This window comes from Citrus sinensis, chromosome 7, assembly GCF_022201045.2.
Source record: "Citrus sinensis cultivar Valencia sweet orange chromosome 7, DVS_A1.0, whole genome shotgun sequence".
In the NCBI taxonomy this organism is placed as follows: Eukaryota; Viridiplantae; Streptophyta; class Magnoliopsida; order Sapindales; family Rutaceae; genus Citrus; species Citrus sinensis.
The window spans coordinates 3798355-3824812 of NC_068562.1; the positions used below are offsets into that span (position 1 = coordinate 3798355).

At 43.8% G+C, this 26458-nt stretch overlaps 4 protein-coding genes across 4 annotated transcripts; 1 reads left to right on the forward strand and 3 right to left on the reverse strand.

Annotated features, from left to right (window-relative positions):
* Window positions 1–305: 305 nt before the first annotated feature.
* LOC102626784 (probable WRKY transcription factor 15) lies at window positions 306–2214 on the reverse strand. The gene is made up of 3 exons (XM_006494420.4): window positions 1255–2214; window positions 962–1087; window positions 306–854 (listed from the first exon to the last, which is right to left on the reverse strand). The coding sequence occupies exons 1-3, from the start codon at window positions 2058–2060 to the stop codon at window positions 695–697; spliced, it is 1092 nt and encodes a 363-aa protein (XP_006494483.2). The 5' UTR covers window positions 2061–2214; the 3' UTR covers window positions 306–694.
* A 2344-nt stretch (window positions 2215–4558) lies between these two features.
* LOC127898939 (uncharacterized) lies at window positions 4559–5139 on the reverse strand. Its single transcript, XM_052431555.1, has 2 exons — window positions 4996–5139; window positions 4559–4894 (listed from the first exon to the last, which is right to left on the reverse strand). Exons 1-2 carry the CDS (start codon window positions 4999–5001, stop codon window positions 4559–4561), a joined length of 342 nt encoding a protein of 113 aa, XP_052287515.1. The 5' UTR covers window positions 5002–5139.
* A 7958-nt stretch (window positions 5140–13097) lies between these two features.
* Window positions 13098–15299, reverse strand: LOC127898938 (uncharacterized). The gene is made up of 2 exons (XM_052431554.1): window positions 14388–15299; window positions 13098–14300 (listed from the first exon to the last, which is right to left on the reverse strand). Exons 1-2 carry the CDS (start codon window positions 15232–15234, stop codon window positions 13183–13185), a joined length of 1965 nt encoding a protein of 654 aa, XP_052287514.1. The 5' UTR covers window positions 15235–15299; the 3' UTR covers window positions 13098–13182.
* A 5103-nt stretch (window positions 15300–20402) lies between these two features.
* Window positions 20403–24961, forward strand: LOC102627060 (probable beta-1,4-xylosyltransferase IRX14H). The gene is made up of 3 exons (XM_006494421.4): window positions 20403–21450; window positions 21813–22370; window positions 24240–24961. Exons 1-3 carry the CDS (start codon window positions 20714–20716, stop codon window positions 24475–24477), a joined length of 1533 nt encoding a protein of 510 aa, XP_006494484.2. The 5' UTR covers window positions 20403–20713; the 3' UTR covers window positions 24478–24961.
* The last annotated feature ends 1497 nt before the right edge of the window (window positions 24962–26458 follow it).

Genomic DNA, 26458 nt, shown 5'->3' on the forward strand with positions numbered 1-26458 from the left:
AATTGGCCGTCTCAACTGGCAACTGCCAACCACTTTCGTATTGGTCAACCAGCTCAAAACACGACACGCTGGCCCACTTCTTTTCAGTTTCCACTAATTGTTTGACTAAGTCGAGAGTCTTTTCCTCTCTTTCTTTATTGCTTTTGGCTTTTGCCTTCCACTATATGTATTTTATTTAATCAAGGGAAGCAGCTTTAAGTGATGTGAACAAAAGATGCAAAGTAAGCATCCAATACAAGAAGCAAAGATAAAGCAAGCCAAACCACAAATAATAAAATTTTAAAGTAAGTCGACCGAGAGAGAAGTAATGAATAAAAGCGCAGCACCTCATTACTTAGCTTTAAGATTCAAATCCTGGGAAACATAAGAACAAATCCAACATCTTCCCTAGCTTTTAGTTTCTAATTAACATTGGAACACACAGTGCTTGGGTATAGAGACAGGTAGAGCTATACCAAGAGGAATCCCATATTATACAGACAGGGGAATGAACAAAATGAACCCAGAAATCTCCTTCGAGACAGACAATTCCAAGCTGGGCTTCTGCTGAATTCTTAACTTTAAAGCAAAAGCTAGCCAGCCAGACAGTTCCCTAGTTCTGTTAAATATAATATATAATATTGCCACCACCGCTATGTAATTCCCCCCCTAACCAATGATCTAATTTCTCACGACTGGTTTTTTTGTTGCGTGTCTAAGAAGATTCCAGGATGAGATTTCTAGTATCTGCAACAGAGAGTGAGTGATTGTGCTCGCCTTCGTAGGTGACTACAAGCATCGATGGATCATCCAACGCTCTCTCCACGTGCTTGCGTGCAGGGCAGCCTCTCACACTGCTGCACTTGTAGTAACCCCTGTTCAAATAACCACATCCCAAATAATTAACATAAAATTAGGCAATAATAGCAGGGTGATTATTAATTAGCTTGCAATCCATTCAACATGCAAATGCTATGCATACCTCGGATGAGGAGATCCTTTGATGGGTTTCTGTCCATACTTCCTCCACGAGAAATCATCAGGTGGAATATCAGACAACCTTAAGCTTACAGCCGGAACCCTAACAACTCTCTTCACTCGAGATTTTCTGTTTGTAATTATATGCAAGTAACACGATCAGTCCAGGGCCAACAGTTTTTTTTTAATTAATGTTTTTTTTCAAATTTAGCGTAGTTTTGGGGGAAAGAGAAAAGCACACATATCAATTTAATTAATAAAGCATAGAGAGTGAGAGAGAAAGAAAAGATTAAATACCTCTTCTTGGTGCAATGGCAACGACCAGAGGAGACGCCACATGACTTGGCGGAAGCCAAGTTGTCAGAGGCAGAGCTACACTTCCTCTTGAGAGAAGATGAAGAGAGAGGCGGCTTCCCAGCTGAGGAAACCTGCTGAGAGAGATTCGTAAAGTGGAAGGTAGCAGATGCACTTGAGGATGAAGGCTGTTGCTTGTTATCATTATCACCAGTCACAGTCAGCGAAGACAGAAACGAATTCCCAGCAGAGGTATAATTAGAAAAGTTGATGGTAGTAGCAGAATCTTTCCTCTCAAGATCAACCCCATTTTTAGGCACCACCAAAGTGGAAAATTCATGTTGATGATAATTACGAGGCGGCGGCGGCAGTGGTGGAATCTGCTGGATCGGCCTTGCATAATAAACTTTAGTTTCAGGAACAACTTCAACCTCCTGCTGCTGCCGCTGCTGCAGGTTTTTATCTTTTTCTTGGTTCTGCTGGTAATCAACACAAGGAGCCGCAACAGGGGCTCTTCGAAAACGAGCGTGCCCAATTCTGTTACGCCCTAATAGAGAGATCACTCTCTTGAACTTTGAAACGGCGACGTCTGCTACAGCCTTGCAATCATTCTCTAAATCCATGGATGATCTAGAGCTAGGAGAGGATTGGTGACTATTATTCTGCTGCACCTGTTGCTGCTGTGAAAGCAAGTTTATGAGCTTTTCAACACTCTCAAGCCCTGATGCGGCTTCTTGGACAGCGCAATCTTCAACTTTGTCAGTGAAATGACTAGTGTTTCCGTATTCCATCATGAGCTCCACGGCCATATTCACTCTAAAACACCATGAATGAACTAATAATAATAATAATAATAATGCGATAGAAAAAATAAAATAAATAAATAAAAGAAAGAGGGGGTAGCAGAGTTATTGATAAAGGATTATAGGGAGGGATTGGGATTCAGTTTCTCTGGTCGAGTTCAAAAATCAAAATAATGGCCTCAGTCAGCCTCATCGGCTAATAATGAAAGCTAATTGGTGTAACGGGTCAGTCACCCGTCACTTTAGTCTTGCCGTCTCATGTAGGTACGAATAAGATACAACCACATCTTTTACTTCTTCATTTTTCTTTACTTTATTTAAAGTCCTGACTACAGTGGTCGAATAATTTGCTTTTTTTTTTTTTTTTATTGAATAGCATTATTTTAAGGTTATGTGATATGCCGGGACATTGACCTTCTCTGAACTGTGGGGTCCAGGCTGGTTATCGGGTCAAAGCTTCGTCACGAGCCGTCTGATTTACGGCTATGTTTTGATTAAAATAAAAATAATGGGGGGACCTTGTTTGGTGCCCGCATGATGCAGTTGACTTAGCTTTTCTTTAAATCAGTCTGGTGAGAAATTTTAGAATGCATTTAAAGTACCATGTCAATATATAATTATTAAATAATATTATGATATGTATGTATTTATTTAAAAAAATTATCATGTAATTAGTGGTTATATTAAATTTAATTTCATAAATAATGCATGTATTAATTAGTTATAATAATTTAAAGATATTCTAAAATTTTTCCTCTCATAATGATATTTTATTTGTTCGCATTTTCTTGAAACTCTCTCAATCTTTTACTTTATTACTATTATTATTATTTCGTGAATTGGCATCTTTAATCTCGTCTCCACTCATATAAGGGTAACGAGTCAAAATTCTATTTTTTTTTAATGCAAAGATTTTTTTAATTTATATTGATTCATGAGACAAAATTATGGTGCACTCAGCCATTAGGTCCAGCCCACAATTATCACCATAATTGGATTCAATAGTTGGGTGCAGTTGTGGTATGGTAGCATAGTTGTATCATTCATGTGGCAAGTTTAAACAAATTCGAAAATAACAAATGGAATTCATTTTATTTTCTCGTTTATCCAGGACAAAATAAATGAAGAGTAATCATCTTTTCTTTATTGCTTACGCACTCCTTCCTTTCGTTTCACACCTACACTTTATGAAAAGTAAAAGCTTGCTTGTAAGTTCTGGATGGCTGGGTCAAAATAGCCTCTGCATCTTAAGAGTAGGCGGTAAAAGTTGTTACACATTTCAGAATCTCATGGTCTGAAAATTCTGGTTCAGAAATTTCATTTTGCTCGTATGATGAAAACTTCCCCAAAACACAGTGTCACGGCTCTGGCAAAATTATTATTAAGTTCTTGCAGAAAATAAGGCACTAGATTAGATCATAGATAGGCAAAATCATGGGGGTATTGTTTCCTGGAACCAAGGGTGTGATTGGCGAAGGTGAAGAAGGCGTGAACCAAAAGAAATGGAGGGGGAGCAATAAGGACGAATATTTCTGTCGTAACACGTGCATTTATACGACTCCCAGGTCAATCAATCAGACAGAAGAATCTCGCATTATCTCGGAAGTGACGCGCCATTTTACACTCTGCCCGTTACGTCCTGTCACGCTGAAAAGTGGCGGAGCAAGGTACCAAATGCGATCGCCCACTCGCTCTGTCCAAATAAATTTCTTTTGAGTCACGGGCATGCAAAGTTAAGTTGCATCAATGTGAATTCTGTCCTTTCGCGGCCAGCATCAGCATCAGATTGGAGCCAATTAAGTCAGAACCGTCCGATTCAAAGATTGTCTTTTCTGATAACTTGCGTTGAATCGTAGACTAGTCTGGCTGCGTAATTACGTGATTGAAATTTGAAGATTTGATTTTTATTTTCTTTTCTTTTCTGCTCCCCTTCATGGGGTGAAGTTGGTATTAAATTTTTGAAAGCTGAGCATCGTATACGTGAAAGTCAAAGACAGGAAAATTAATAAATAGTCAGTGGACAGAGAGGACGAGAAAAGAGTGCTCGAGTTAGCTGCCTAAATGTTGACCTGCCACCGCAAATTTTCCATCGATTATGGATACACATTAATTAACGCAAATTTCAGGAAAAATATGATTATGTAAGATGAAAATGCAAATCTATGCTATTTATTAGAATAAAAAGAAACAGTATCACTTTGTGAAATAGTTGGTATTCCACTAACTTGTGGACGCAAGAAAATCTAATGAAGTTTAATGGTGGGATATTCACTGGGGGCTGTCCCCGTCTCACGGTCAAAGGGGGCATTCATCGTTTTAAGATTCATAATTGTTTGGGAGGGATACTGTTTGGGACAAATGCGTCGAAGGGACCAGGAATGACGAGCAGACATCTGATGGCGGAGTTCTGCGCACCGGTGTTTTCCGTTAAAGCCTGGCGCGTGGAAGAACAGGAGCAGAAACATCCTGCTCGTCCACGATGTTGTCGTCCGCGAGGCCAATTCCTATAAAAGGCATGAGGCCATTCCGGCTAGAGACCGAGAGGCGAGGAGACCCGGTCGACGGCAGTTGGCAAGACGCGCTCTCCAGCACGAGAACCTAGGCACAACAGCCACGCTTTCCCCAGAACCGCGACGTAACACGCAAGATCTCACGGAGCCATGACAGCCACACTTTCCCCAGAACCGTGGCGTAACACGCAAGGTCTCACAGAGCCGTGGCAGCCACGCTTTCCCCTGAACCGTGGCGTAACACGCTAGATCCCATGTTTTGCCCATAACGCAGCAGTTGGAGTCCCATACCGTCTCGAAAAGAGCGGAAGACTGAGATTCAGAGGAAGCCTATAAAAAGGTAGCCAACGAAGGTAAAAGGGTTAGCATTTTTAAGATAAAAGAGAAAACCACAAAAAAGCCATAAGACCTGTGGCAAGCGTTCCCCGAACCTTCATATCTGACTTGAGCGTCGGAGGGTTTGCGCCGGGAGAACAACCGGCGTACTCTGACTTGTCTGTGTGTGCAGGGACATCCGGAGAAGAAGCATTACTAGGAGACCTCCTGGTCGTGGTAGAGTTGATCGAGCAGGGATCCTGGTCGTAGAACGAGGAGAACCGGAATCTCGCATCAACATTTTGGCGCCGTCTGTGGGGATCCAGAGCAAAAAGCTTCTGTCGGTAGCAAGAAGAGGGGTGGAGTAAGCGAAAGTCAATGGAGATAGGAGGAAGTAGCGCACAAGGGGGTGACATAAGGCTTAACGATTCCGTGACGCTGAGGGAGGTGATCAGCGAAGCACGGGAAAAAGTCATGTTCGACCGGATGGAGCGAATGGAAAAGCAGATGGAAACCTTGACAACCATCCTGCATGAGCTGCGGAACGAGCGAAGGGTAACCCAAGAGGGAAGGGTGAGAGGCGGTGGAGCGGCACCAGGTACCGATAGTGCGGAGAGAAGTCGAACCGCTGGGAGATTTGGCGGTGAGAGAGGTAACGTACCTCTGCGGGGAGAATTTCATAGAGAAAGAGAGCAGTCCCCGGTAAGACAGACTTGTGACGGGGGCGACGGGGTGGTGAACGCAGAGGAAACAGAACTGAGGCAACACTTACATGATGCAGAGCGAGAGCGGGATCAAGCTGCAGCGCGCGACCCTGGTCGCGCAGGACAGCTGGAGGAGGAAGTGCGAAGGCTAGCGCAAATAATTGATGACATGCAAGGGAGGAACAGAGCCCCTGGTTGGAGGATAATGCTGGACGGGGAATCACCGCTCGCAGCAGAGATCATGAGGGCAGTTATTCCAAGAGATTTCCGCCTCCCCGACCTCAGATACTCGGGAAGAACTGACCCGCTGGTGCACATAGAGCGCTTCAACGACTTAACGGGGGTCCAGGGATTATCTCCATCCCAAAGGTGCAGGGTGTTCCCACTATCCCTTGAGGGACGTGCACGAGAATGGTACAGGAAACTTCCTCGGGGCAGCATAAAAACCTTCGAGCAGATGTGCCAGGAATTCGCAGAGCAGTTTAGTGGGGCAATGTCGCCGGAAGATGACATGATGGAGCTGAAGAGCATGAAACAGGGGGAGCAAGAAACCCTTCGGGAATTCATCAAGAGGTTTCATCGGGCTGTCCTCGACTTGGGAGCCTTCAACCACCCTCAGGCGTTAAGGGGACTGAAAGAAGGGGTGAAGATAGGAAGGCTGTGGTACAATTTGAGAAGCCCAGCTATTCAAACGTATGCAGCCGCATACGAACAGGCTAAAAGAGACATCGAGATTGAGGAGGAGAAGGCTGCACGGATCAAGACAGACCAGTTGGAAGGGTTAGGGAGGAAAGAGAAGAAAGCATTACCAACTAATGGACCAAACAGGAGGAGGGACCACCAGATCTCCGGTAGTGGAGCAGGAGGTAGGGTAATTGCTTACCAGCCTCATCAGAGGCCGCCACAGTATCAGCGCAGCAGGGCGCCACCTCCTCGCTCCCCAGCTAGGGAGCCTTGGAGAAGACATGATTCGGCATCCGGCGACCTTCATCAACATTCCCACGGTAGCAGGACGAGCAGACCAGAAGCACTCCCACCGCCCCCAACTCACAGTGGGGCAAACAGAGAAAGAGCAGTGCATCTGGTCGACCAGAACCAGGACTATGGGCGGTACACTCCCTTGAAGATGCCCCTGGATGAGGTGTACGAGGCCATAAAGGGTCGAGGGCTGCTGCACCTCCCCACACCAATAACAAAGCTACCCAACAGGAGGGATAGAGGACGTTATTGTAAGTTCCATGGCACCCATGGCCATACCACAGCAGAGTGTAGAGATCTCAAGACCCAGGTCGAAGATTTGGTGAGAAATCGGTACCTGGACGAGTTTATGGATGGGACTTTCCCGATGGTGGCCACCATGGATGAAGGGGAGCAGAGTGATGGAATCTTGAGACGCGAGCCGCCCGCAGCGAGGGTGATAGCTGGGGGCCCAACGTTGGCTGGAGATTCGAACAGATCGAGAAAAAATTATGCCAGATACGCCATGACCAGTAAAGAGATACTCTTCAACACCCCAGCAGCCAAACGAGCAAGGGTCAGGCAAGTGCCAATCATGTGGACGGATGAGGATGAGGAAGGGATTCTATACCCCCACGAGGACGCTTTAGTCATCAAGGCCACGATCGCTAGCAAGAAGTTTGACCGGATACTGGTTGATACGGGGAGCTCAGTTGATGTGCTATTTAAATCAACTTTGGAAGAGATGGGAATAGCCGACCGGAAGTTGGAATACACCAACACCTCCTTGAAGGGGTTCGGAGGAGGGAAGCTGGTCCCTCTGGGCGTGGTCGAACTGCCTATCACAATCGGGAGCCCCCCGTCAGAAAGAACAATGATACTGGACTTCGTCGTAGTGGACGAGGAAGGTCCTTACCAGATGATCCTGGGTCGGCCATTTTTAAGGATGAGCAAAGCGGTGCTGTCCAACCATTATCTGTCTCTAAAGTACCGGGTGAATGGGGTAGTCGGAGTGGTACGAGGAGACCAGAGGATCGCAAGAAGCTGCTACTCCTCGGCAGCAAGGGAGGCGATGCAGATAACATCCCTCGATACCCGAGTGGAAAACAAGACTGGCAGACAAGAACCCGTAGAGGATCTGGAAACAGTAAGCATGGGACCGGAGAACCCGGGAAAGACGATCAGAATCGGGTCGAGACTTGAGGGAGAGCAAAAGCAGGAGTTGGTGAAATGCTTACAGGCTCATGCCGACGTGTTTGCCTGGACACATGAGGACATGCCAGGGATTGACCCAGAGGTAGCATGTCATAGGCTGGCAATAAAGAAAGGTGCTCGGGCAGTAAGGCAGAAGAGGAGGTGCTTCAACCAGGAGAGGTATGAGGCTGTAAGTGATGAGGTGGAGAAGCTTCTGAGAGCAGGGTTCATTCGGGAAGTTAATTACCCAGAGTGGATATCGAACGTGGTGTTGGTAAAGAAGGCGAACGGCAAGTGGAGGATGTGTGTGGATTTCACAGACCTCAATAAGGCGTGCCCAAAAGACAGCTTCCCTTTACCAAAGATCGATCAGCTAGTAGATTCAACGGCTGGACATGGTCTGCTTAGCTTCATGGACGCATTCTCGGGATACAACCAGATCCCCATGTACGAGCCGGATGAGGAGAGCACGGCTTTCATCACTAACCAAGGTCTGTTCTGTTACAGGGTGATGCCATTCGGTCTCAAGAATGCTGGGGCCACCTATCAAAGGCTGGTGAATAAAGTCTTTAAGCCCTTGATCGGGAAAACCATGGAGGTGTACGTGGACGACATGATCACCAAGTCCAAAGTCCCGAAGGAACATGTCAGACATCTCGAGGAGACGTTCGAGCTTTTGAGGAAGTATAAGATGAAGCTCAACCCGGAGAAGTGTGCTTTCGGGGTCGAGTCCGGGAAATTCCTGGGATTCATGGTGAGCCATAGGGGGATTGAAGCAAATCCCGAGAAGATCCAGGCGATTGTGCAAATGACGTCTCCTCGAAACCTGAAGGAGATGCAGAGCCTCACGGGGAGGTTGGCGGCGTTGAGCAGATTCATATCCAAGGCTACAGATAAGTGTCAGCCATTCTTTCAAGTGATAAGGAGGGGAAAGAAAACGGAATGGACCCCAGAATGCGAGGAAGCCTTCCGGAACTTGAAGCATTACTTGCAGCAAGCTCCGCTACTGTCCACACCGAGGGATGGGGACAAGTTGAATCTGTATTTGGCGGTATCTGATCGGGCCGCCAGTTCCGTTCTGGTGAGAGAGGAAGAAGGAATTCAGTATCCGATATACTACACCAGCAAGGCCCTGCTCGACGCTGAGACCAGATACCCAACGATGGAGAAATGGGCACTGGCCCTTGTGGTTGCTGCTCGGAAGTTGAGGCCGTACTTTCAAGCATTCCCGGTCTCGGTAATCACCAACCAGCCATTGCGTCAAATTCTGCACAAGCCGGATGCCTCTGGTCGGCTCGTCAAATGGGCTGTAGAACTGAGCGAATTCGACTTAGACTATAAACCCCGCGCGGCGGTAAAGGCCCAGGCAATGGCCGATTTCGTAGCTGAGTTCGCGGAGCCTGAAGTATGCTTGGATCGGCAAGATGCAGATATAGGCAACGACGAAACTCAAGTATGGCAGATATCTGTGGATGGGTCATCAGGAGAGCGGGGTTCAGGAGCAGGGATTGTCCTGGAAGGCCCAGAGGGGGAGGAGATCTCTTATGCTGTAAAGTTGGAATTTGCAGCCACAAATAACCAGGCAGAATATGAAGCCTTGATAGCAGGGCTGGAATTGGCTAGGGCCGTGAAAGCGGACAGAGTTAAGATCAGAACCGATTCCCAGCTGGTTGCGAATCATGTCAGTGAAAGATTCCAACCAAGAGAGGAGAAGATGGAACAGTACCTAAGGATAGTCAGGCAGATGATGGGGAAGTTCGAAGCAGTGGAGGTGATACAAATCCCCAGGGAGCAGAATAGTCGAGCAGACATTTTGGCTAGGATGGCAGCCGTCGCCGACCCAAAAATGCCAAAGTCGGTCCCCCTAGAAGTAAAGTCTCGCCCGAGTATCGAGCAAAATTTGGGGGTGTTGCGGATAGAACAAAAAAGCTCGTGGAGGGACCCGATAGTTTCGTACCTTAGAGACGGGGTCTTACCACCAGATAAGCTACGGGCTCGGAAGATTAGAGCTCAGGCCTCGAGATACACGATGATCGATGGGGTACTGTATCGACGAGGATATACATTACCGTTCCTTCGGTGTTTGGACGATGACGACGCGGATTACGTGCTGAGGGAAGTGCATGAAGGAATTTGCGGAAATCATTCTGGCGGGAGGTCCCTGGCCCACAAGGTCTTAAGGCAGGGATATTTCTGGCCGACGATGCACCAGGATGCGCAAAGGAAGACCAGGAGCTGTGCAAGCTGCCAGAGTTTTGCAAATTTTTCTAACCAACCACCAGAGAAGCTCACCTCCATGGCCTCCCCTTGGCCATTCGCTCAATGGGGAATTGATCTGATCGGCCCATTGCCAAAGGGACGAGGAGCAGCAACACATGCGATAGTCGCTATAGATTACTTCACGAAGTGGATAGAGGTAGAAGCCCTTAGCAGGATCACAGAGAAGAAAACAACAGACTTCGTGTGGAGAAACCTGGTCTGTCGATACGGGATCCCATATGCCTTGGTAACGGATAATGGCAGGCAGTTCGATAATCACAGCTTCAGGGATTTCTGCCAGAACCTCGGGATAGAGCTGAAGTATTGCTCGCCTGCTCACCCCCAATCGAATGGACAAGTAGAAGCAGCCAACAAGACAGTCAAGAGGCTTCTGAAAACCAGGCTCGGAGCAAAAAAGGGTGCGTGGGTTGACGAGCTGTCAGGTGTGCTATGGGCATACAGAACAACCCACAAAACCGCAACGGGGGAGACACCGTTCGCTTTGGCTTTCGGACATGAAGCGGTCGTGCCGGCTGAGGTAGGAACGACCACACACCGGACAGACCATTTCAATGAGCAGGAGAACGACGAGCAGATATGTTTGAATCTTGATCTGCTAATGGAGAGGAGGGAACAAGCAGCCGAGCGATCAGTCACTTACCAACAGAGGGTTGCTCGGTATTATAACCAGAAGGTGAACATACGGCAATTCAGGGTCGGAGACTGGGTACTGAGAAGAGTGAATCAGAGCACCAAAGATTCGACTCAAGGAGTGCTGGGACCGAATTGGGAAGGGCCGTATAGAGTCAAGCAGATAGCGGGGCCCGGAGCTTACAAGCTGGTTCGCGCGGACGGCCACGAAGTGAAACGCCCATGGAACGCAGCACACCTCCGAAAATACTTCCAGTAAGACTTGCTCACATTTTAAAGCAATTTCTGCTCATGCTGTCTATCTTTTATTTTTATGTTTTATGTCCGAACAATTTCATGTAAGTCAAATCCTGCCATTAATGTAACGTCGACGAATTTATTTCGCTTAAAAAAAAAAAAAAAAAAAAAAATCCTGAGGCATGCAAAGGCTCGCCAAGTCTCAGAGCCTGTCTTATGGCGAGACAGAAGCCAAGCATGCCAGGATCTGCTCGGCCACGAGAAGGCAGCAGAATCCAAATCGTTTGAAGAAAATCCTAAGGCATGCAAAGGCTCGCCAAGTCTCAGAGCCTGTCTTACGGCGAGACAGAAGCCAAGCATGCCAGGATCTGCTCGGCCACGAGAAGGCAGCAGAATCCAAATCGTTTGAAGAAAATCCTGAGGCATGCAAAGGCTCGCCAAGTCTCAGAGCCTGTCTTATGGCGAGACAGAAGCCAAGCATGCCAGGATCTGCTCGGCCACGAGAAGGCAGCAGAATCCAAATCGTTTGAAGAAAATCCTAAGGCATGCAAAGGCTCGCCAAGTCTCAGAGCCTGTCTTATGGCGAGACAGAAGCCAAGCATGCCAGGATCTGCTCGGCCACGAGAAGGCAGCAGAATCCAAATCGTTTGAAGAAAATCCTAAGGCATGCAAAGGCTCGCCAAGTCTCAGAGCCTGTCTTACGGCGAGACAGAAGCCAAGCATGCCAGGATCTGCTCGGCCACGAGAAGGCAGCAGAATCCAAATCGTTTGAAGAAAATCCTAAGGCATGCAAAGGCTCGCCAAGTCTCAGAGCCTGTCTTACGGCGAGACAGAAGCCAAGCATGCCAGGATCTGCTCGGCCACGAGAAGGCAGCAGAATCCAAATCGTTTGAAGAAAATCCTGAGGCATGCAAAGGCTCGCCAAGTCTCAGAGCCTGTCTTATGGCGAGACAGAAGCCAAGCATGCCAGGATCTGCTCGGCCACGAGAAGGCAGCAGAATCCAAATCGTTTGAAGAAAATCCTAAGGCATGCAAAGGCTCGCCAAGTCTCAGAGCCTGTCTTATGGCGAGACAGAAGCCAAGCATGCCAGGATCTGCTCGGCCACGAGAAGGCAGCAGAATCCAAATCGTTTGAAGAAAATCCTAAGGCATGCAAAGGCTCGCCAAGTCTCAGAGCCTGTCTTACGGCGAGACAGAAGCCAAGCATGCCAGGATCTGCTCGGCCACGAGAAGGCAGCAGAATCCAAATCGTTTGAAGAAAATCCTGAGGCATGCAAAGGCTCGCCAAGTCTCAGAGCCTGTCTTATGGCGAGACAGAAGCCAAGCATGCCAGGATCTGCTCGGCCACGAGAAGGCAGCAGAATCCAAATCGTTTGAAGAAAATCCTAAGGCATGCAAAGGCTCGCCAAGTCTCAGAGCCTGTCTTATGGCGAGACAGAAGCCAAGCATGCCAGGATCTGCTCGGCCACGAGAAGGCAGCAGAATCCAAATCGTTTGAAGAAAATCCTAAGGCATGCAAAGGCTCGCCAAGTCTCAGAGCCTGTCTTACGGCGAGACAGAAGCCAAGCATGCCAGGATCTGCTCGGCCACGAGAAGGCAGCAGAATCCAAATCGTTTGAAGAAAATCCTAAGGCATGCAAAGGCTCGCCAAGTCTCAGAGCCTGTCTTACGGCGAGACAGAAGCCAAGCATGCCAGGATCTGCTCGGCCACGAGAAGGCAGCAGAATCCAAATCGTTTGAAGAAAATCCTGAGGCATGCAAAGGCTCGCCAAGTCTCAGAGCCTGTCTTATGGCGGGACAGAAGCCAAGCATGCCAGGATCTGCTCGGCCACGAGAAGGCAGCAGAATCCAAATCGTTTGAAGAAAATCCTCAGGCATGCAAAGGCTCGCCAAGTCTCAGAGCCTGTCTTATGGCGAGACAGAAGCCAAGCATGCCAGGATCTGCTCGGCCACGAGAAGGCAGCAGAATCCAAATCGTTTGAAGAAAATCCTAAGGCATGCGAAGGCTCGACAAAGTCTCAAAGCCTGTCTTAGGGCCAGACAAAAGCCCAGCATGCAAGGATCTGCTCGCTCGCGAGAAGGCGAGCAGGCTCCAAAGCATTTGGAAAGTTTTCTACGGCACGCAAAGGCCTCACCAAGTCTCAAAGCCTGTCTTACGGCGAGACAGAAGCGATCAGCGTTTCAGACGAAAATTAATTCATGAGTACGACACGAGATAGTAATCAACAACATTTTTATTAATGGCTAACAGAGGGGATAAATTTCATAAACGTTGTTCATTACAATACAAGAAGAAATATATCAAAAAGATGGTGGGTCAGTGAGCCGAGCAGCATCGGTTGGCTGGACCTCCTCGGGTGCGGGAGGGGTATCACCAGTTGCGTCCGGGGGGGTGCTCGCCTCGCCAACATCAGCAGGGACTGCACGAGGAGGAGAGTTACCCTCCTCAATCACGATCGGCTCTAACCCCTCGGCATCTTCCTTGGCCGCCTCCTCGTCCATATGTTGAGCAACACCAGCTGCAAGGTCATCCATCTTCAGATCAGGGTGTTGCTTCCCGAGGACGGCCATGATACAACGATACGAATGCCGAAGTCCCTGGTCGTACTGGTTGTCGGCCTCCCTCTCCAAGTTCTCTACATGAGCTCGGTGGGAATCGCGGAGAGATTCGAGCTGAGCCTCATACATAGCCCTCTGCCCTTGGAGGTCCTCCTTAACCTTGGTCAGCTCCTCCTCGAGTGTAATGGCTTTTGCTTGAGCAAGGGACTCTTGCTCTATCAGCTTGAGGTTCTCAACGTTTAGCTCCCCCGCCTTTTTCTCGGCAACGTCAGCTCTGGTCGTCGCCGATTGAATGTCCTCCTTCATCTTCCTGTCGTAACGGCCAACCTTGGCCTTATAGTAGGTGGCCATGCAGCTGAGATGGAAAGCACTGTACTGCATGGCTCCCACCAGCTCGCCCAGGGTACAACCGTCAAAGCCCTCCAGGTCCTTCTTGCTCACGAGTTTAGACAACTCATTGAGATAGGGAACCAAGTGTTCTGGTCGGCTGTCGGGTAAGCGGGACCGAGGCACAACAGGTGGAGAAGAGGAAGCAGGATCAGTGGCCGCTCTACTGGATTCCCCGACTCTAGCAGAGGCAAGAGGGAGAGCCTGCAAGGGAGGAACCTGCTGCACGATGTTCTTTCGCTTCGCAGCGGGAGCATCTTTGTCCTGGTCCCTATCGGTTGTTGGAGGCCGAGAGCGTTTCCTGGTCAGAGCTCCAATCACTGCGTCCTCCATCTTATGGCCAGGAAGTATCAACCGAGACTCGAGGAAGTTGTATGTAGATAGCAGTTCTCGGCTCGAGCAGGAATTGGCCAATACAGCCTCGACCCGTTTAAGCAGACCAGGTCGGAGCGGGAAGTGAACACCCCAGGAAACTACAGCACAAACAGACACTTGGTTAGAGACAAACCAATACAGCAGGAACAATTATGGATACAAGACATCTAAAGCGAGCAGGCAACCTGGGACCGTGAAACGGGGTGGGACGCGACAATCCTTCCCGTCTATTTGTGCAACTTGACCCCAGGGACCCCCAGCAAAAAAGAATTTCCTCTTCCAAGTCCCACCACCACCAGTTGGAAGATCAGTTATGGGTTTCCTGCTCTTGGTACCAGATTGGAAGTAGTACCAGCCGGCATCTTTAGGGCTGCTCTTCAGCTGGTACAGATGCTTCACCTCATCAACCGTGGGCTCGCTTTGGCAACATCTGTCCCACAATATGAACAGACCAGAGAGCACTCTCCACCCGTTGGGGTTCAGCTGACCAGGAGCCAGATTTAGCCCGTTAAGTATCCGGGCAAAGTAAGGCTGCAAAGGACACCTCAGCCCATACTTAAAGCTCTCCAGATACAGGGTAACGTATCCCCTGGGAGGCCGGCTAGGTGTATCCTTTTTTCCTGGGATCCTAAGAGGTATCTCACCAGGAATACTATACCTAAGTCGGAGGTCATTGAGCTCGTCAAACGTGGTCGTACACGACATGTAGTCAATGGCATAATCACGCGACAAGGCTCTACCCCCTACTGTACCCCGTTCTTCTGGCCGTGATGCTCCTGATGGGGACGCCTCACTAGAATCATCCCCTTGACCCTCACTCAAAGTGTTCTCCGATCCAGAAGACCCTTCTTCATCGCTACTGTCGCTCGAGGAGGTTGTTTGGGGAGACATCCTCCTAGCGCTAGTACCAACACTAGACCTAATGGGCTCTAAGGGGATCCCGGGATCAAAAGCAAAATCAGCGGGCAGACTAGGCAAAAAACCTAGTTCGTCGTCACCAACCTCAACGACCTTCTCCTTACCCTTCGACATATCCTAAGTTCTAACCAAAACACCACCGCCAACTACAACCTCAAGCAAAGCAGAGAGAAAGGAGATTACCTACAACTAACCGATACCAAAAAAAAAAAAAAAAAAAAAAATAGAAAAAATACCTGAAGCAGGGACTCGGTCAGAGAGAGACAGGGATGACAGCTTTGGCGCCGAGGTTCATTCGCCGGAGAGACAAGAATGGAGAAAATGACGAGTTCGTGTTTGAAGATTTTGGGTTTCCTTACTGAGAAGCAAACTCTTGGGCTGCCAGCATTTAATGACGCATATTCCGAGAATCCCGTAACCGTCGGTTTGAAATTCAAATGGAGGGGGGGATTTCTGCCACGTCACCTCGTCCGCAATTAAATGCGACATGACTCCTGGCAGCCTTTTCCAAACCCACGCGAGCGAGTACTATCGAGTTTCTACTGCTGGTCCACTACATTACCCAACACCAGAAACTGGGGGACCGGTGTTTGGGAGGGATACTGTTTGGGACAAATGCGTCGAAGGGACCAGGAATGACGAGCAGACATCTGATGGCGGAGTTCTGCGCACCGGTGTTTTCCGTTAAAGCCTGGCGCGTGGAAGAACAGGAGCAGAAACATCCTGCTCGTCCACGATGTTGTCGTCCGCGAGGCCAATTCCTATAAAAGGCATGAGGCCATTCCGGCTAGAGACCGAGAGGCGAGGAGACCCGGTCGACGGCAGTTGGCAAGACGCGCTCTCCAGCACGAGAACCTAGGCACAACAGCCACGCTTTCCCCAGAACCGCGACGTAACACGCAAGATCTCACGGAGCCATGACAGCCACACTTTCCCCAGAACCGTGGCGTAACACGCAAGGTCTCACAGAGCCGTGGCAGCCACGCTTTCCCCTGAACCGTGGCGTAACACGCTAGATCCCATGTTTTGCCCATAACGCAGCAGTTGGAGTCCCATACCGTCTCGAAAAGAGCGGAAGACTGAGATTCAGAGGAAGCCTATAAAAAGGTAGCCAACGAAGGTAAAAGGGTTAGCATTTTTAAGATAAAAGAGAAAACCACAAAAAAGCCATAAGACCTGTGGCAAGCGTTCCCCGAACCTTCATATCTGACTTGAGCGTCGGAGGGTTTGCGCCGGGAGAACAACCGGCGTACTCTGACTTGTCTGTGTGTGCAGGGACATCCGGAGAAGAAGCATTACTAGGAGACCTCCTGGTCGTGGTAGAGTTGATCGAGCAGGGATCCTGGTCGTAGAACGAGGAGAACCGGAATCTCGCATCAACAATAATCATTAAACCGAAAAAAAAAAAACCCACAAAATACAAATGTTTTGGCATTAGTTTAATTGGAGCAATTATGAAAACTGTATTGACAACTTTATAGTTTTTTTGTTTTGGGTAACATGTGACGTCATATTCATGTGAAAAATTTGATTGTTGGCCAAACATCCAGTTTGCTTTTTCATGTGATATAATTATTTATGAGTTGGTGGGGCTGGCTTACTACTCCCGGTTATTTGAAATTTTGAGGAGTTTGGATTTTATTCTTCGTTTGAAGCTTCAAACTTTTCGATCAATTGTGTCAGTTTGGCTCAAAAAATATGATTTATATGGAAGATAATTATTTTGTGGATAAGGTGGGCAATTTCAGTTCCGGTACTGATTAATTTACTTGGTCTAACCTTCATAGATTTTATTTGAAAGAATAATGATCACACACACAGATATATATATATATAGACACACATTTATGTATGTATACATGTGTGCGTGTGTGATGTATCATTCCTTAAATGATTAATATTTTTCACAAAATTGAGTGAATTTGTAAATTAATAAAAATCAAATTATAGATTACATAAAAAAAAATATATTAATATGTTTTGTTGTTTTTCATTCTTATTCTGTCCACATTATGGATATTATAATATTATTATCCTGATTTAGGTAATTCTCGCTTCATGGTAAAAGGCCCAAATAGTCAAATGAAACGTTATAAAATAAGAAAACATCTTTAAACGTTACAGACTGGTTGATTTATTATATCATATATCTAAGAGTTAGTGGAGAAAAATCATCAAAATTTCTGATCTAGATGAAGATCCACTCTCAATCAAAGAGAAGAGATGAAAGAAAATCAAATAAAAATAAGAAAAGTTTAACAATTTCCTATCGGGGAAAGTGCTCTTTTTCTAGAGAAGGATCGAGTGGTTTGTTTAATTGTACATTGTAATGGATCTACGTTAATTGAACTTGATGTGGTGTACTGGGATATTAACAAAGCCTCTCGTTATGCGATTTACTACCAGAGCAAATGCAATTACACGTTATGGGCTTCCACGTCGAATCTTGAGGATTCGGGATGGCAAAAACTTGGGTTGATCTGGCTCAACTATGTTTCGTAAACATCTAATCTGGGCCAACTTTTTTATTCGGGCCTAAAAAACCCCGAATTTTGTGTTTTATAAATTTTACATTTTATAATTTTATTTTAATTAAATTTGACTGAAAAATATGGAATTTAAATGTATAAAATTCCAAATATATGTAATGTGTAAACTAAATAAATATAACTATTTAAAAAAATATTTATTTTTAATTTTAATATGCATTTTAATTTTTTTCATAAAATTTAGATTTCTGGTTATACCGTAGACTTATCAAGTGAAACTTTGGTCCGAACTGGGTATTACCTAACCCGAATTTAGGCTGGGCGGCTATTTTTGAAAACCCTAATGAGAATTACATTGAGGGGATGAATATGGATAAACTACTTGAATTTTACTTTTTACACCCTTTAAAATCCTCATAAAACTCTATTTTTTAAACGATGGTTCTCTTTCTAGTCAAAATTACATCAAAGAACAAATATGAATTTAATTAAACTAAAGTCGTTACACCTGCAGATTATGAATCTTACTGTCTTTAAACCTTACTATATGATATAATTATTATTTTTCCCCTATAAACTCAAATTATTTTGAAACAATGATGAAATGCTTAACTAAGGAAGGGCCATAAATATAAAAGTGGAGTTTCATAAGAGATTCAAAGAGGTATTAGGAGCTCCAATAAGCTACTTTGCAAGATACAGCTGGTAGGCCCAAATTTATCATTTCAAGTCACCATATCCCAGTATCCAACTAAGAAAATGAATTGGGCCACGAGTAGTAATGACCTTTAATGTATTTACGAAAAGGGGTTTTAAAAGAATTCTTGGGGCTGTGTGAAAAGCATTACTCTTTATTATATAAGCAAAACATTTTTTTTAAAAAAGTTTTATTTGTTGTAATGTGTCGTATTTTCTGATTATTTCATAAGTATCGTATCTCATCTCATTTTATATTAGCCAAAAAAAAAAAGTTATATTTTCGGATTGATCCTATCGTATCAACCAGTCCCGTCAGTCCTTAAAATTTAAGGCCCAGCTCACATTAAACTTTGATAGGCTCTAGCCATAAGCCATGCAAACGTTCAAGAAAGTTTTTGCATGCCACACGATTGGAACAACTAATCTGCAGACGTCATTTGAATGAAACAGCCATATACAAACAACATTTACTTGCTTCTTCTTCTTCTTATTATTATTATTATTTCTTACTCTTTTTTCTTTCAGCCTTGGGATGGAAGCTTTGTTTTTTCAAATAGAACAGAGCCAGTCAGCCAGATACCTTGCCGCACCCTAAAGGAAACAAGTGGTTCGGATGTTAATCATCATCCTCTTACCCTCTCCACCAAACCCTTTCTCCCTTTCGTACTCCACCATTGACAGTAACTTTTATATTAAAAAAAGAAATTGTTTTGTTAATTTTTTTTAAAATTATATGTTACGTTATTTCCCTTCAAAATATTGACTTTAAGTGCTTGTTCTTATTGAAATGAAGTGTCATTTTTCATGCATATAACTTTCGCATGGGTGGTCAATAGTAAATATCCAGTCGCTGTGCATTGATGCTACTTCAAATTTAGAATGGAAGATTACTTAATAAGGAAAAAAAAAAGGTTAACTAGTTAATTCTGAACACCAACGAACATTCCTTCTTGATTTCTTATCGCTGTGTTTTAGATTTCAGTATGTTTTGGTATTATAAGTATTCTTTTAACTCTCACAAGACTACAGATGGTAGCCAGCAGCCCGCAGAGTACAAGTTTGATAATAATCTTTGATGTAACTCAAATCTATATTATCACCACTAATCAAGTGAATGAATTTAGCTTGTCATTACGATTTTACCAACATCTCACTTCAATTTGATTTTTAACTGCCAATATATAATTTGTTCGTGCTAAGTGCTAGCTCAATTCTTCATCACTACTTCAGCGATGAATGACGACTTTTACATTGTGAGAGAACTTTTGCATCAAATGAAGTTGAGATTTTATATCGCTGATATGTGATCACCTTTATCGTCAATGTTTTTCAATTTACTGATAAATATTCAAAATACGATGCTGTGGTAAATAATGAAATCATTAAAAAGGTCATGTTATGATACGCTTGAGCAACCAGTTAGCCTGTTGCCTTCCCCACGAGATGGCAACTTCACAAGTCGTGTACATTGTCCATCCTGTCCCTGCTTGTCATGCTTAAATTAAACGACTGGCCATGTCACTTGAACAGGTGAAACTTCAGAACAGTACAACACCAACCTATTCGCCATTGGTGACTCATTCGTAATGATGAGCCATATCACACTTCAAATTCTCCCTTAAATGATTATCCGCTTAACGGCTTTCAATACCACTTTGAAACTAGTCAATAATCTTTTAACTCGTATAAGACAATTCACTACCAGTACAATTTTTCTCACACACACGTGTCCCGCAGCATGCCCCTAAATTTACATGGGAATGCCTCACTTTTCCCTAAAAATTAATTTGCTTTAATGGAGACGCACAGTCGTCGTATATAGTATGTATCATAGTCTTTTAACTTAAAACTAAGTGTTAAAAATTAATTTGTATTTATACAGTTGCTAGATTAGTCAACTTGAATTCAAACAACTAGATTCGCTTCAAATAATTGCAAAATGCCAACCAAAAGAAATCACCTGGTGTCAACTTCCCGTCTCTTTAAAATTTGCAAGTAATCGTACTCATACGTTGACTGATACAGTACATTGTAAAATCGTCTACGTCTAAAACAAAACAAATACATTTCCTCATAAATTCAATAACCAGAGGTTGCCTGTCCAAAATGAGGCCACTGGGCCCTACTTCAAAGGCCTAATGTCCCTCTCTCTCATTCATCACCGTACCAAAACGAAAACGGATAGCAGCAAATCAACGATACGAGACGATCTCCATTCGCCAGTCTCACTTTAATCTTAAACCTAAAGTAATCATTTTGATTAATATATACATTACCTTAAAACCATCCCAATCCTTCAAACCAACTCAACAAGCAAACATTTCAATCAACAAATCAAATACCCCCACAGCGCTTCGCTTTCTCTCTCTAACCGCGAGGGACCTGTGAGAGGGAGGGAAAAGAGAATGAAGCTCTCGGCGTTGCAGCAGAGCTATCTGAGCCGTCGGAGCAACAGCTTCAGGGCATCAGCGCCGTTGGATTCGTCATCCGACAGCGCGATCAAGTCTCCCGCCGCAATCTTCTGGCTCGTCCTTCACGGCCTTTGTTGCTTAATCAGCTTAGTCCTCGGCTTTCGATTTTCTCGATTGGTGTTCTTTTTCATCTTCTCGACTTCCACCACTTCCACAACGAACCTCTACACGGCGCCGTTTCGGAACTTGGCTAGTGACATCACGACACCTTTTGTTTCGTCGTCGACTCCGGTTGAGATTCCGGTTTTAAACAGGACGACGCCGAATTCAAACTCCAGAGTGGTGGTGGGCCGACACGGGATCCGGATCCGGCCGTGGCCGCATCCGAACCCGACTGAGGTCATGAAAGCGCACAAGATAATCGAGAGAGTGCAGAGAGAGCAGAGAGCTCATTTCGGGTTCAAGAATCCAAGGACTCTGATTGTGGTGACCCCGACTTACGTTCGGACTTTCCAGACGCTTCATTTGACCGGTGTGATGCACTCGCTGATGCTGGTGCCGTACGATCTGGTTTGGATCGTTGTCGAGGCTGGTGGCGTGACCAATGAGACGGCTTCTTTGATTGCCAAGTCAAAGTTGAGAACTATTCACGTTGGAGTCGATCAGAAAATGCCAGCTTCGTGGGGGGGAAGACATCAATTGGAAGCCAAAATGCGGCTTCGCGCCTTGAGGTCATTTCTTGCTTCATCATTAGCTGCTTATTTTATTGATTAATTCCTCACTAGTTCTAAGTTTAAAAGACCTATAGTTAATCAGTCATAAGGACAAAACAATTACTAATCTTTAGCACAACTAACATCACTATGGGGCTAATTCTGTTAATGTTGCAGTGTCTTTGCTTTCTGCTTTTCTTTTATTATTGTCAAAATTGAGTGAGAAATGAAGAAATATCAAATGATATTGATTTAGGAGAAAATAAGTATGTTGATTGCTTTTTGTTTGTATATTGTGATATTTACACTGCTTTCAAGTGAATTCAGTATTGATAGGTTATTAGAATATCAATTTATTAAGTAGGTGTTTGGTGTTCCAGAATTGTGAGAGAAGAGAAGCTGGATGGCATTGTGATGTTTGCGGATGACAGTAATATGCATAGTATGGAGCTCTTTGATGAGATCCAAAATGTAAAATGGTTCGGAGCTGTTTCTGTTGGAATTCTGGCTCTTGCAGGTAATCAGGACGAGTCATCATCAGTGATAATGGAGAAGGAGGAGGGTGGAGAGAATACTGCAATGCCTGTTCAAGGACCTGCTTGTAACTCATCCAATAATCTGGTTGGATGGCATACTTTTAACTCACTGCCATATGCTAGGAAGAGCGCAACCTACATTGATGACAGGGCAACAGTGCTGCCCAGGAAGCTGGAATGGGCTGGATTTGTTTTGAATTCTAGGTTGCTTTGGAAGGAAGCTAAAGATAAGCCGGAATGGGTGAATGATCTAGATTTATTGGATGGCCTTGAGGATATAGAGAGTCCTTTATCTCTGCTGAAAGACCAGTCCATGGTAGAACCGCTAGGAAACTGCGGCCGCCAAGTTATTGTTTGGTGGCTTCGTGTTGAAGCTCGTTCTGATAGCAAGTTTCCTCCTGGGTGAGTCTTTATTCTTTTCCTCTCACTCTTATGCAACATTTTACACTTTGATGATATAATATGTTTTGAGTAATCACCAGTTGCATGCTTACTTTTATGTGCATTAAAGCCTCTTCTGGCTCTCGTGTCAACTCATTTTAAATATCCAGACTCCAGTGTGCAGTGTCTGTTTTCTTTGATGTTTGTTGACCAAGTCTTCTGGAAAGTTAAATTATAGACCGATTGATTCAGACTATTAAGTAGACAACTTTGGTGGAAATATGTTGGGATTAACTTTTTAATCAGTATTCAGGCTTATCTGAACTCTTTGAATGTTGCAATCTGTGGTTATAGTCGTGTAGTGACTGACGCTGACTAGCAACATCTTTACCACTGCTGCTTTACGATTTTATAAATTTGCATGCAAATGTTTCTTTACTATAGAGATGTTCTTATTGATCTTTAATTCTTATTGATCTTTAAGTAGAATTGGTATGCAACATAAGAACTATGCCTATAGTGTTTCATGTGGACATTTCCCTTCATACTTGTTTGTCACATCACATGCCCACGTATCTGAACTTACCCTCCTGAGTACCTAAAAAATAAGTAAAATTTCTTCTTTTTCTCAACCAATGTTTTTACTTGTTACGACACCTGTAATGCATATATTACTGTGCATTGACGGTTACAGGCACATGTTAGTTCGAGGAACCCAAATAACTATTCTGCTTTTTTTCTTATTGAGTAGCTTTAGTTATTTGGGTTACTTGAATGCCTTTATTTAAGAATCAAGCTTAAATTATTTGGAATGCCTAAAAGGAAAGAGACTTTGCGGTTGTGTCTAGACCGCCAAAAACCATACTGGGACAAGAATGGGTGTCTAGATTAAACAACTGTTTCTTATGTATTAGGGTATACGTTTAATGTCTCATTAATATAGTTCAATTGAAATAGGTTGTAACAAGTAGGTGGGTGCTTACACACATGTTTATGCTAGAGCAAGTTGCATGTAATTAACTTGTGGCAAACACCATGTTATGAAGGTATCTTCATAAGCTCTAAGAGCAAATTCCTTTACAATTTCTGGAGTTTCAACATTCATTTCTTGTGTCTGCATGCTAGTGGGATTGAGTTGAATGCACAAGTAACAGTTTAATCAGAGACACAGCTACATCTGCCTAAAACATTATCCATGAAAATTGAAGAAAATGAAGTCCATCCAAACTGTCATACCTTAAGGTTTTGTGGGTTTCACAGGAAATAATAATCCTCATGGTGCTGTGAGTGGCTTTTATGCATGCAAGTTCTTTTGTTTAGCATCAATCTTCTGTTTTGGCACCCAAAAAAACAAAATAAATAAATAAAATCAGTAAATTACTTGTCTGTGCTTGGTTCAGTTCTTATTAACAAAGGCTGTCATGCTCTAGTATGAGTTTGATGGCCAACGTATGTAGTTTTCAAATCCTCCTACATAAGAAACAGGCAAATACTCATTTATCGATTGAACTTGTGTATGTGCTATGGGCTAAGCACACCTCCCTTCTGGCAATTTAGCACTAATTTATGGCCTCATACTTCTGTAATTTCTTTGCTAAACCAAAGGTTTTGGCCTTTAACGAATTTTGATTTATGCATATCTGTAGTTGCTAGATTGTGCGTGCTTTGAACTCGAGACTACTTTAAATTCACGAATGAATGTAACTCACAGGAAATATTAAATATTTTTTGCGCTTAGCATAACCTACTTTCATTTTGAGGTAATAGGATATGAGTGTAAAGTTTGTTTTACTTGATTCTTAATCTCTTCTGCATTTATTTTGATAACATGGTGGGTTGTTAATGGCATCTCGTGACCAGATTAAAATGATTTCTTTGTATTTCATACAGATGGATAATTGACCCACCATTGGAGATCACTGTCCCATCAAAACGTACACCATGGCCAGATGCTCCTCCTGAACTCCCTTCTAATGAAAAAGTACTGGTTGGCATCCAAGAGCATACAGTGAAGCATACTCCAAAGAATCGATCATCCAGATCGAAACGAAGTTCTCGAAGTAAGAGAAAGCATGAAACAAAAGTGGTAGACATGCAGGCTTCTGCAAGGAACTCTGGAAGAAATTGAAATATTAGCCAAGGATATTCACAATATATATGCCGTGTGAATTTGGACAGCTGCCCTTCGGTGCCAAGAATTTAATCTTGAGGCAGACATTCTGAGGGGGATATACCTGGTGGTCGGTACATAGAGTAGGCACATGTTACAGTGGTCCATTGGATACGTGCTCTTGCAGTTCCAAGTTAGTATTAAGTATTACATTTTTCATTTCCTTTAATTTTTTTGTTGGAGGTGATTGGGTGGGTTTCTGCTTTCATGGAAGGAGCTGGCGTCATGTCAACTAAGAACTGCCACATTGTTATTTTGCAGGAAGCTTGTATCTTACATGCTTCAATTTTTTTATTTTATTTTATTTTATACATAATCTTCTGATAGGAATCAAAAGGTGGTGTTAAGTTGTTGGCCTTGGTAGAAATGATACTCGTTGTAATAAAATTTCCATTCTTTGTGAAAAGTTTGAGCATGCTGCATGCTGGAAATTTTATCTTCACTTTCTCAGAAGAATCCACGGAAAGGAAGCAGCGCATGGAAACTGACCAGTTTTTAACCCGCCCCACGCTTTCCCAATCCCGGCCATTCTCTGCCCATTAAGAAAGTTGAATATATTATATCTTTTAACATTTGTCTTTTTTATCCATAGAATCAGGTAATAGAATATAGAGAAGCCAGTGCAACTTGTTCGGCTGAGGTGTTTCGAATGGTTTCTTCTTCCTTGTGTGGGTTGGCCATACTGATCAACGTAACATTCAAATTAAAAGCAAGAGAACCGAGGTTGACCTGTCATAAGTGATCTGCTGAAGAAGCGGGTAACTTGGGGAGAGCAGCCCAGTTCTTGTTCCAACGGATAAGGAGGGAGATTGGGACTGCTCTTGCTTCGCAAGGATGACATTGAATATTCAGTCGTATGGCACAACTTTGGACGAATTCACTTGTTGATTTGGCACCGGCAAAATGATACAAAATGGTAAAATTAAAAATTAAAAATTTGAAAGATAGTAACTAAAGAACCTTGAAAGCCGAAATGTTCGATTTTTTTAACATCTTGAGAAAATTAGTCCTAGATACTACCTACTGCACCCTGGAAATACAAAAGCTTTAATTGCGATGAATTTGAACAATCAATTAGAGTTTATTAATTAAGTTCACAAATAAAAGCCCTCTTGCATGATAACTCCTCGGAGCACAAAAATCAAGCGCAATCTAGTCCACCACTTCGTAGCATAACATGATATGAACGTGCAGCAATCAGGCTTAACGTCAAGGCCAGGCTTAGATGATGAAATTTGATGGTTTTCTTTTTTGGGCATTACAAGTCCCCGTGACAGTTCCGCCCACCGGATACTAAATTCATTCATTATTTCGCTGGCAATTCTGCCCCACTTGCTATTTTATAAGTGATATTATCATTTTCTCATCAAAGGTATTTTGACACATCATGTTAGTATCATGGTTTGGTAAAATTATTAATTTACCACCAAACGTTTAAACTGTCAGCATTTTCCCACTATTCCGTTAAAACTCAGTTAATATGTAACAAAAAATTCATAAAAGGTCAATTTTACCCATGGAGCGTAAAAGACTATGTAATTAACCTTTTATGAATTTTGTAATTAAATCATCATTTGTTGTTCTTCCTTCTTAAAGGATAAAAATTACCCTTTATAAATTTTGTAAAATTAACCGTGTGGTGCTAGGTACTTCATAATTTGATTTAATTTATTTAATTTTTAAAGGACAAATTTATTTATTTAATTTTTTGTGTAAAATTATTATTATCATATCAAAGATTAAATTGCTTCTTTTGCATATTCTTTTTTTTTTTTTGCCCTTTCATAAATTGAGTTTTAGTAGTAGAATAAATTGTCTTTCGCTCGTCAATTTAATAAATAATTTTTTCCTTGAAAAATTAAATAAATTAAATCAATTTATGAATTACCTAACACCACACGGTCAATTTTATAAAATTCATAAAGTGTAATTTTTGTCC

Coding starts and splice junctions, on each gene's coding strand:
- LOC102626784 (XM_006494420.4), bottom strand. CDS start 2,060: ATGGCCGTGGAGCTCATGATGGAATACGGAAACACTAGTCATTTCACT. Junction 1,088..1,254: donor TGCCATTGCACCAAGAAGAG/GTATTTAATCTT, acceptor AATTACAAACAG/AAAATCTCGAGTGAAGAGAG. Junction 855..961: donor AAAGGATCTCCTCATCCGAG/GTATGCATAGCA, acceptor TTATTTGAACAG/GGGTTACTACAAGTGCAGCA.
- LOC127898938 (XM_052431554.1), bottom strand. CDS start 15,234: ATGTCGAAGGGTAAGGAGAAGGTCGTTGAGGTTGGTGACGACGAACTA. Junction 14,301..14,387: donor ACCCCGTTTCACGGTCCCAG/GTTGCCTGCTCG, acceptor TTTGTGCTGTAG/TTTCCTGGGGTGTTCACTTC.
- LOC102627060 (XM_006494421.4), top strand. CDS start 20,714: ATGAAGCTCTCGGCGTTGCAGCAGAGCTATCTGAGCCGTCGGAGCAAC. Junction 21,451..21,812: donor ATGCGGCTTCGCGCCTTGAG/GTCATTTCTTGC, acceptor TTGGTGTTCCAG/AATTGTGAGAGAAGAGAAGC. Junction 22,371..24,239: donor GATAGCAAGTTTCCTCCTGG/GTGAGTCTTTAT, acceptor TATTTCATACAG/ATGGATAATTGACCCACCAT.